The 10362-nt window shown below is 53.2% G+C and overlaps 1 protein-coding gene and 1 pseudogene across 1 annotated transcript; one reads left to right on the plus strand and one right to left on the minus strand.

Annotated features, from left to right (window-relative positions):
* Positions 1-1134: 1134 nt before the first annotated feature.
* On the minus strand, positions 1135-2246 carry LOC109195239 (H-2 class I histocompatibility antigen, L-D alpha chain-like; annotated as a pseudogene).
* A 4460-nt stretch (positions 2247-6706) lies between these two features.
* Positions 6707-8624, plus strand: LOC109195240 (piggyBac transposable element-derived protein 4-like). Its single transcript, XM_019347101.2, has 3 exons — positions 6707-7206; positions 7408-8331; positions 8461-8624. The coding sequence occupies exons 1-3, from the start codon at positions 6771-6773 to the stop codon at positions 8622-8624; spliced, it is 1524 nt and encodes a 507-aa protein (XP_019202646.1). The 5' UTR covers positions 6707-6770.
* The last annotated feature ends 1738 nt before the right edge of the window (positions 8625-10362 follow it).

The following is a 10362-nucleotide window of genomic DNA, read 5'->3' on the forward strand; positions in this document are numbered from 1 at the left end:
TGAAGAAGAAGCTGGAGGCCGTCAAAAAGATTGCAACGTCCGATAAGGCAAAGGGGGCAGCTAAAGCCATAGGAGCCGCTGTGGTCAGCAACAAAGACGTCATCCTCAAGTTCGCCAAATCCATCGGGGTGCCCGAGGAGAAACTCGCCACCATGCAGCAGATAATCAAAGTGGGAAATAGCCTCTACGCGAAAGACCTGAACGGCGGACTGGTAGCTCTGGCTGAGCTCACGGGTCACCCTCTCTCCGAAGAGGAGGAGAAGACTATCGAGAATGACATGAGCCAGGACGAAGAGGTCGAGTATGCTAGTGTGTTGGCTGTTCTGAAAGAAGAGTCTGCTCGCGTCGAGAGCGGGCAAGACTTGTATGAAGAAAACAAAGACTCATTCTTGTCGAGATACGGATTGTACATAGCGGTCTCTGTGGTTGTCATAGTTGTGATAGCCTGCTGTGTGTGCTGTGTGCTATGCTGCAGAATGTGCTTGAAAAAGAAGAAAAGGGTCAACGTGGACTATAACTTGCAGCAGCACAATCCGTAAGAAAGAAATGATAACGCTCAATAGTGTATTACAATTGTCATGAAGTATTGTGTGTGCCATGTACTAGCACATAGTTGTACTCTTTTGTTTTTGTATCATGTTTGTATAAAACCGAGGCCGATGTGATGAACATTGTAGCCTGGGGAGGAAGAGTTAGTCTTATTTGGTTGTATTATACATACAGCCTAAAGTATTACATGTAATCACCAGTGTCACTGTTTATATTGTTGTCAATGCACTCCTATGCGATAAGGGTAGACTTTTACACTGTTGTTAGATTTTATGCTGTGTTTTATACTGTTACATTTTGGATTGTCATCGATACACTCCTATGCAATCGAGACGTGCGTTGTTATAATGTTGCAATGAAGAATGCAAAGTAAAGCACAGTCCTATGAAACCAATGTGTTGTATACACAAATGTTATGGTTTATGGTCTATGCTATATTGTTGAAAATAAAATGAAGTAACAATCAATCTAATGGTGTCTGTTGCCACCACCTTATCTAATGTTGTTAGCCATAAAACAGCACAGTACAGCAGTTGTATTGACAAATCATTTATTGGGACATACAGGCATACGAGGCACTATGTATCAAACTCCAGATGTCTCATCTGGTAGCCCATGGTGTTGTGGGAAATGATCGGTTTGGTTTACAATTTGTCCAGTCCTCCGTTTTCGTACGATAAACACCACCAGACACAAAGCTACAATGCACAAACCCACCACTGTCGACAGTAAAACAGCGTTCGGCCAGCCGATTGTTGGAATAGTTGTGCGATCCCCCGCTCGCCAGTGTTTGACAACGCGATACCCCGTGTCTTCCTCCAACACGTCGCAGGTGAAGTTCCCCGTGTCAGATGGCAATATATCCACAGCGATCCGTCTTTGAAACGTGTCGTCGTCGTTTGGGAGAGTGTCACACACGTTAAGACCGTCGTCCGTGTTGAGAACTCGGCCGTTCTTCATGAGCCTCATCGCAGGCGTGTTTGTGGGAAACCCAGAGGCCACACAAATCAACGTGAGAGTAGTGCCGTTTGTCTTCCGTGTAAACATGTACACATCAGGGACGGTTACCCTGTCTCTGAGTTCCCGTTTGCTGTATCCAACAAACGTAGTCAACCATTTGATACACTCGCCGCGCAAGTAGCCGACGGTGTATTCGGTCAATACGGTCACACCGTTCCATTTGTCAGCGATGGGTTCGCCGCTTCGGTCGCAGCTGACCACCTCAGCGTAAGATAATCAAAAGACATTAAATCGTCACCATCGTAAGCGTACTTATCCACCCCGTGGACAAACCGGAGCCTCTCCTCGGAGGGGTTCGTTTCCCCGTAACATCCGTGTAACCACTGTATAACATGTACATCCCCATCGGACGCCGAGTGTCCCATGAGAGTCATTACGATATCTAGGTTAACGCCAAACCATTTCTGCTTGCTGAGTCGACTCTGCGTGCCCTTATCCAAGTAGTCAGTGGTTAAGTGTCGTCTAGCCCAGTTTGTTGTGGGGGTTTTCCGTGGGTTGTCAGTGTCAAAACGGTCAAAGGGTTTACCGTCCAGTAGACCTATTGCTGTAAACTTGTGCACACCCGGCAAGCCGAGGTCTGCGGACATCGCTGTGTAAATGTAGATCAGCGAATGAGTTGCCGAATTCACTGTCAGCATATGAGTGGCAAAGTACAAAAACACACACCACGCGTCCATCGTAAGAGCTAACTCAATTACGTGCGGTGTGCAAATGCAAGTGATCACAAACTCTCCCAGTGTTCGGGCAAGTTACACTCGCCAACGTTTCGGCCGTCTCACAACAAAGCTGGCTGTCCGACCGACAATCCCACCCCAGCTATGGTGTTTCGCATCGACCACATATACCCAGCGAAGACCTAGCCATCCCGACGTGTGTCGTCGGTCTTTTGTAAGAAACGAACGCTGTAACTGAGAGGTCTCTCACTTACAGTTGTCCAATGTGTGTGATTGTATATACAAGTACAGCACGGTAAACGCAGAAGCAGGGTGTGTGTGTGTGTTTCACCGCAATGGCAAAAGTCAGTGTTTGCGCTGTTAGAAGAGCGGACAGACTAGACTGAAATGAGAGTCCCACACATAACAACAACATGTAACATTTCACGTAGGTTTATTATTACAAGCAGTATGATAACAAGCCGATACAATACAATACAGTGAACACTTTGCCCCCGTTCTACTGTTCCGGGTACCAGAGCCTAAGAGTTGCGGCCTTTCGCCTCTCATCCGTGTCGTTGGTCTTGCACCACAGAAGACAATCGCTGCTGTTGGGTTCCGTGCGAAAGACCTCTCCCATACGCGGCATCGCGGCCATCCGCTCGTCGACCAGCCGTCCAAAGCCACCGCGTTCATCCTCTTTGTCCACGTACACGTACCAAGTGACACACATAAGCTTGTTCTCCTCGACTTCATATTGGCAGTCGTCATACGTGGTCTCGGGCTTGCGCGGTCACCCCACAAGCCAGGCTGCTCGACGACCCATCTCGATCCAAAGTAATCCCTGTAAGCAAGCCATAGCTGTCGAGAGAGCGCTTCCGTGTCCGCCGCCGCCTTGCCGTCGTCTTCTAACAGCAGTGTTATACGCGATCCCACCGCGGCCACTTTGTCCACGTACACGTACCAACGAGCCCATCCTAGCAGCAAAGCCTTCAGTTTGCAATGAAGCCAAAAATGCACCATGTCAAATCCGTCTAGGCACAGCACACGCAGGTCTTCCAGGTCCATAAAGTCTACGTAATGGGGCGCCATATCGCCCCATTCCTCCGGTTTGATCCTCTTTAACATTTTGCCAGACAACATGTGTATCTTCAGGATGTCGTCGGCCCAAGGGTTATACAACTTGGAAGGCTCTGTCATTTCTCCGCCAGGGAACACCAACCTCGGGTGCGTCAAACGTATGCTGTGCACTTGCGACATCACTGGCTTTGCTGCTGCCGCCGTCGCTGCTGCGTTATACACCGACACTGTCACAGAGTGAGCTTCACTGGCTTACAATCACATCCATACAGCTTATATACCATCCCGCAGCTCGACACCTCCCCGGGTCGGCGATAATATACCCCTCCAAAGGAGCACTTTCGCTCTCCTTGGTTTCGGTGGGTGTTGCATCGCCAAAGGCATCACGGTCGCAGGTCTCGGGATAGCTGTATCGACACAGAACGTAACCGCAGCCCCGCAAAAGCGAGGAACAGCCCTCACAGTCCCAGAAGCAGTGAACTATACCAACACACAAGCAGTACTGGTCGAATGGCAGCTCGTATTGTACCTGTCCCCGTACCAAATGAGCTTACGTGCAGATGACATAGAATGCGCTTGTATTGTAGCCCATGTATGAGAGAACAGAGAGACCAAACGCAGAGGATCACACGCAGAACAACAGAATGTAACATTCCATTTAGTTTATTACAGTCAGCAATGGTGATACAACGCACACAGTCACATTGGTGACAATGGCGAACCTGGTATAAATAGTAAGCGTCCCAGCCCGTTCCTCGGTTGTTGTCCCTCAGCACTGTTCTACAGCCATCATCAGGGCCACCTATCCGAAAGTAACTGTGGTCAAATGCCGCCCAAGCACTCGATGTGTTATAGTGAAAGAGAACGATCTTAGAGGAAAACTCATGTACTGACACAATGAAGACCAAGTGTCACAGGCTGACCACTAGCCACTTTCCCCGTTCCGCACGTCGACGTACGTGTCTCACGATGGAGTCGTTCGATCGCAACGGCAAGAAGAAGAAGAAGAACAAGAAGAAGACGAGGATCCGCCTCTCCCAAACAGACCACGGTACAGTCGAGGAGTATGTACATGTACAGGAGGAGCGATCGACACGGGCAGCAACAGAGCGTCCCGAACCAGTGCAGGGCTCGCCCGAGAAGTACTGGGACAGATACAAAAGAAATGCAGCGGTTCAAGCCGTGGCTCCGTTCGACAAGACGTGCATATGTACCGCGTGCAATGCCGGAAACAGCGCCCGCAACGCTCCCGATGTAACCCATGAAACGGCACGTCGCAGAACAAACACAGCGAGAGGTGTATTCCAGCAATACGAATGGATTTTCGATCCACCGCAACCAAGTAACCACCATCACGATCAATGAACAGTCGCAGCTATCCCCAACAAAGCACCTCGCCAAAGCGGTGGAACGGGACAGCGGACGTCGAGTAATGTCTTATGTCAAGAGTCGAGAGTACACCGTTGTCTGCATCGTACCATTTGTTACTTTCCAATAGAATGTAATGTGATGACGACGAGGAATAAAGAGCAGTGGATGCAAAGATGTCGTTCTACCATGTGTTTGTTTTTGTCTGTCACACAAGTTAGTGTCTCTCTGTCGATCGAACGCCCCATCGAGAAATGCACAGAAACGGTCGCACATAACGCAGAACATCAGTGCTATCGACATGCTAGTAAGCCCGATCGAATCCCAACAGTGCTGGTCAGAGTACAAAATGCGGGCCCATGGGCCGGATACCCCAGGTATCCCCAGGTATCCCCAGGTAACTCCAGAGACTCTCAGGTAATTCCAGGTACCCCCCGCGAGCCACGCCTTTCCGCCTGCGGCCGAGATCCGCCTAGTTGAAATAACTGCATTTTCGCGCAGGCTCTATGGTGCGCGGCCAGCGGAGGCCGCTGTTAACCCTGATGCTCCCGCCAGGGGGAGCGTCGGGGTCGGGGGATGCTGGTCCCCCCGGCGGAGGGAGGAAAGCGGTTGGGGTCGCGATATCCCCCACCCCACCCCGGGGGATGGGAGGAGGGAAGAGGAGGGGGTCTCGCAACCCCCCCCTCGGGGAGGGGATGGGAGGAGGGAAGAGGCGGGGGTCGCGAGACCCCCCTCGGGGAGGGATGGGAGGAGGGAATATGCGGGGTCGCGAGATCCCCCCCCCCCCGAGGGAACGGGAGACAAAGCAGAGAGAGAGAGAGAGAGAGAGAGAGAGAGAGAGAGGGAGACGGGCGGAGGGGAATCGAGAAACACGCCGGCGAAAGCCCAGCGTGTCGCGCGCCAAAATGATAAGAGCGTGGATGGCGGGTACTAAGCGTGTCGGGGTTTGGTTACAGAGGCGGTGTCCCAGCGCGCGCCGTACAACGACAACAAGGTGCCACCGAGAAAGAAGAAGACAAAGACAATGTCACGCACTAGACCGTGGGACCCAAAGAGCACTAAGGTCGGCACGGGCGGATCGCTTTCCCCGGCGGTGTCGTCGTCGTCCTCCTCCTCCTCCTCCTCCTCCTCCTGCTGCTCACCGTCACCGTCAACATCGCGTTTGGCGTACGCGGGGTCGGCTCCGGTCGCTGCGTTGTTGCGACCGGCCACGTTTCACTATGGCGGTCTAGGGGTCGAGGAAGACCAAGAGCAGCAGCAGCAGAAGCAGCAGCAGCATCACGAGAACTCTGAGGAGGACGAGGAAGAAGAAGAAGAAGAGGCCGAGGAAGAAGAGCAAGAGGCCGAGGTGGATAACGACTCGACCGCCCGAACGCTCGCAGACGAGGAGCGGTACTCGGAGGATCAGGAGGACGAAAACGATGGGGTTGCGGGCCGTAGGTGTTTCGCGGAAGAGGAGCACGACTACGAAATGGCATTGCGACTCTGCCAGGACGGCGGCTCGCAAGGCGAGTCGAACCGTCGAGAGGGAGAGGAAGAAGCAGGCGCTGAATCGGGAGAGGAAGAAGCGGGCGCTGAACCGGGGCGGGGGACTTGGGAGATTTGGCAAGAGGACGACGACGCCGGCCGTGTTGCAGGTGGCGTTCATGATCCTGGTCGCGATCGCGGCCACGGCGCTGTCGGTGAAACTGATGACGCAGATGTAGCCGATGCTTATGACTATGACGATGACAAAGAAGACAAAGACTATGAAGAAGAAGAAGAAGAAGAAGAAGACGTCCTCGCGATGATGATGATGAAGAAGAAGAAGAAGAAGAAGAAGACGACGTCCTCGCCGATGATTATGACGATGACGATGAAGACAAAGACTATGAAGAAGAAGAAGAAGAAGAAGAAGAATTAGAAGAAGACGTCCTCGCCGATGATTATGACGATGACGATGAAGACAAAGACTATGAAGAAGAAGAAGAAGAAGAAGAAGAAGTAGAATTAGAAGAAGAATTAGAAGACGACGACGACGACGACGACGACCTCGACCCGCGAGGACGAGGCCCCACCGAAGAGGCCGTGGCGGCGGCGCGAGACGAGGCCTCCGCGTTCATGGCCTACTTTCCGCCAGAGATAGAGGACTCGGTGATCGCCATGACCAACCTCGAAGCGGACAGGCGCAGGCCCGCCATCGACGGGTGGAAGCCCATGGGCCGCGTCGAGTTCCGGGCCTACGTGGGGCTGCTGGTGCTCGCCGGCGTGTACAGGTCCCGGGGAGAGGCCTGCGAGAGCCTGTGGGACGCCGAGAGCGGCAGGTCCGTGTTCAGAGCCGCGATGCCGCTCAAGACCTTTCGAGCCTACTCGAGCGCGCTGCGCTTCGACGACAGAGAGACCAGACGGGCCGGGCGAGGCGAGGGCGGCGGCGGCCACGGCTACGACAAACTGGCCCCCATCAGAGCCGTGTGGGACGAGTGGTGCGCGAGGCTGCCCGCCATGTACCGCCCGGGACCGGAGGTCACCGTCGACGAGAGACTGGTGCCGTTCAGAGGTACGTACGTGGTGCGTGTTGTGTGTATTGTGTGCGTGCGTGCGTGACGGGGGGGGGGGGGGGAGGAGAGAGGAGGACGAAGGAGGAAGAGGAACGGGTACGACAACAACGCTAGCTTTGGCGTATCGTTGTTGGGTTCTGCGCTTGCGCGTGTGCTCTCTGTCAAACTCGCGTCTCTCTTCTTTCTCTCTCGCCAATCAGGAAGGTGTCCGTTCAGACAGTACATGCCCAGCAAACCGGCCAGGTACGGGATCAAGATATGGGTGGTGTGCGACGCGCGTTCCAGCTACGCGTGGAAGATGCAAGTCTACACCGGCAAGCCCGACAAGCGCGGCCCTCCCGAGAAGCACCTGGCCACTCGAGTGGTCGTGGACCTCACCGAGGGACTGGCGCCGGGACGCAACGTCACGTGCGACAACTTTTTCACCTCGCGCGAGCTCGCCGACAGGCTCTTTCGCGAAAGAGGCCACACCGTGCTGGGCACTCTGCGATCGAACAGACCCGAGATCCCCAGAGAGCTGCGATGCGTCAAGGGCAGGGCCGTGGGCTCCGTGGAATCCGTAGTACTCGGCGGCTCTGCGGGACCGAGAAGAGGAGGAGGAGGAGGAGGAGGAGGAGGAGGAAGGGGGCCAGACACGATCATCCTCTCCTACGTGGCCAAGAAGAACAAGAACGTGCTGCTCCTCACCACCGCTCCTCGCTACCACCACCACCACCACCACCACCGCAGCCGCTCCGGCCCCGAGCCCCGGCCTAGCCGCAGCAGCAGCAACAGCAACAGCAACAGCAACGGCGGCGGCGGCAAACCTCCCTTGGTGCTGCATTACAACCGCACCAAGGGAGGCGTCGACAACCTGGACAAGGTCGTGAGCACGTACAGCTGCAGGAGAAAGACCTGCAGGTGGCCCGTGGCCCTTTTCCACAACATGGTGGACGTGGCGGCATACAACGCGTTCGTGCTCTGGAGGGAAATTCACCCCGACTGGATGGCGGGCAAGCTCAACAAACGAAGGCTCTTCCTCGAGCGGCTGGGCAAAGCGCTCGCGTGCCCCATGATCGAAGCCAGGGCGTTGGCGCGAGGAGGAGGAGGAGGAGGAGGAGGAGGAGGCCGAGTCGCGGCCCGAGGTACTACTACTGAGGCTGATGATGCTGATGCTGATGCCGCTACTACTACTACTGCTGCTGATGCTGCTGTTGCTCGTACTACTCGTACCACCTCCACCACCGCCGCTACGCCGCACGACTCCTCTCCAGTCAAGAGGCGAAGGTGCCGCGTGTGTCCCAGGAGCAAAGACGTCAAGACCAAGATCCTGTGCCACGAGTGCCGAGTGTACGTGTGCACGAACTGCGCCGTCACGTACTGTCCCAACTGCGCCGCTTCACGCACCGCCGCTTCCCAGACGCCGCCGACTTTGTAATAACACAAGCCCCCGAGGGGGTCCTAGCGACCCCCACCCACCCTAATCATCATCATCATCATCATCATCATCATCATCATCGTCATAACAACACATATGCCCCGAGGGGTCCTAGCGACCCCCCACCACACCCTATCATCATCATAACACATATGCCCCGAAGGGGTCCTAGCGACCCCCCACCACACCCTATCATCATCATAACACATATGCCCCGAGGGGGTCCTAGCGACCCCCCACCACACCCTATCATCATCATAACACATATGCCCCGAGGGGGTCCTAGCGACCCCCCACCACACCCTATCACTATCATCATCATCATCATCAACATCAACATCATCATCATCATAATAACACACACGCCCCTCGGGGGTCTCCACGCCCCCACGCCCCGAGAACAGGCGGGCGGGCGCACAAGGGTTAAACAGAAGTGTGAGACGGTCGAGAGTTTACGTCAGCGCCCGGTTATATTTTAGATAGCAAGGAGCAGACGGCAGAGTTTCACTCCACCGAGGGAGCTCATGACGTACTACCCGGCTTTCTTTAGACCGCGAAGGCCGGGTCCTCAGGTGGAAGCAGCCTCTGAATTTGGACACCCCCGCTGTTTCCGGACATTTAACGTATTTTATCCGATAAATAAACACTGTAAAATGTATTTACCCCCCAACAGCCCTTTTGAATGTCTCCCTAGTATGGCCACAACACCTCACGTTTTTGCCACATGCATCGCAAACCACGTCTCAGCTTTTGTGGAGGTAAAATACGTTCGCACATGACTCCAACTACGCTCAGCCATTGTTGTGAGTGCGCACGCCAAGGGGCTGCCAGACATTTATACAGCCGTATTTCGCACATGACTATGAAAGGCGGAAGAGGAAGTAGTTCCTTTGAATGTAGACAATCTGAATGTTATAGTTTCTTTCCACTGTGTTCCTGTTAATGATAAACTACAAATTTATCCTAAATTACTAAAATATCGATATTTTAATGTGAGAATCGATTCTAGAACATAAATGATTGGTATCGGAGGAATCGATATTTCAGGATCGATCTGCACATCACTAGCGCCCAGTCAGTGTTGCCAACTTAGCGACTTTGTCGCTATTTTTAGCGAGTTTTCAGACACCCTTAGCGACTGTTTTTCTAAAAAGTGACAAGCGACAAATCTGGCGACTTTTTCTGGTGTTATTGGAGACTTATTTATGACAACTTTTTGACGTGAAAGCGCGTATGGCTCTTACTCTCAACAAGCAGCAGTGCTTTGGTGCGGTGCACCTCACCCGTGCCAAAGCGCTCACGGGCGGAGGATAGTCCTCCCCCAGCTGCTATCAGGGCAGGAGATGTTCACACCTATGCGTCCAAACTGCAAATAAATCGCGCAAGAGCGAAGCCACTGCTCCCGCACTGACTGTAAGGCAGTCAGTTCTTCTTTTTCTGTTATGCTGTTTTGTGGATCACAAGGTTTAAAACTACTAATTAACACACACACACACACACACAAAGTAACTCTCCCAGAGGGCCAATTCGGGTCACTTTTGCCGGTCCAAGCCTGGGTAAAGGAGCAGGGTTGGAATTGTGACATTAAAAAACAATTGCTAAAAGAAATTTAATTTGTAGTTCTAAATAAATTCTAAATGCATTTAGGACGTTTTTTTACTCACTTTATGTCTCTTCCGATGTTATTTCTCTCTCCAACAACGTAGGTTACAATTACATTAGCATGACCAATTATGCA

The sequence above is a fragment of the Oreochromis niloticus genome, linkage group LG3 (genome assembly GCF_001858045.2).
Source record: "Oreochromis niloticus isolate F11D_XX linkage group LG3, O_niloticus_UMD_NMBU, whole genome shotgun sequence".
NCBI classification, from domain to species: domain Eukaryota; kingdom Metazoa; phylum Chordata; class Actinopteri; order Cichliformes; family Cichlidae; genus Oreochromis; species Oreochromis niloticus.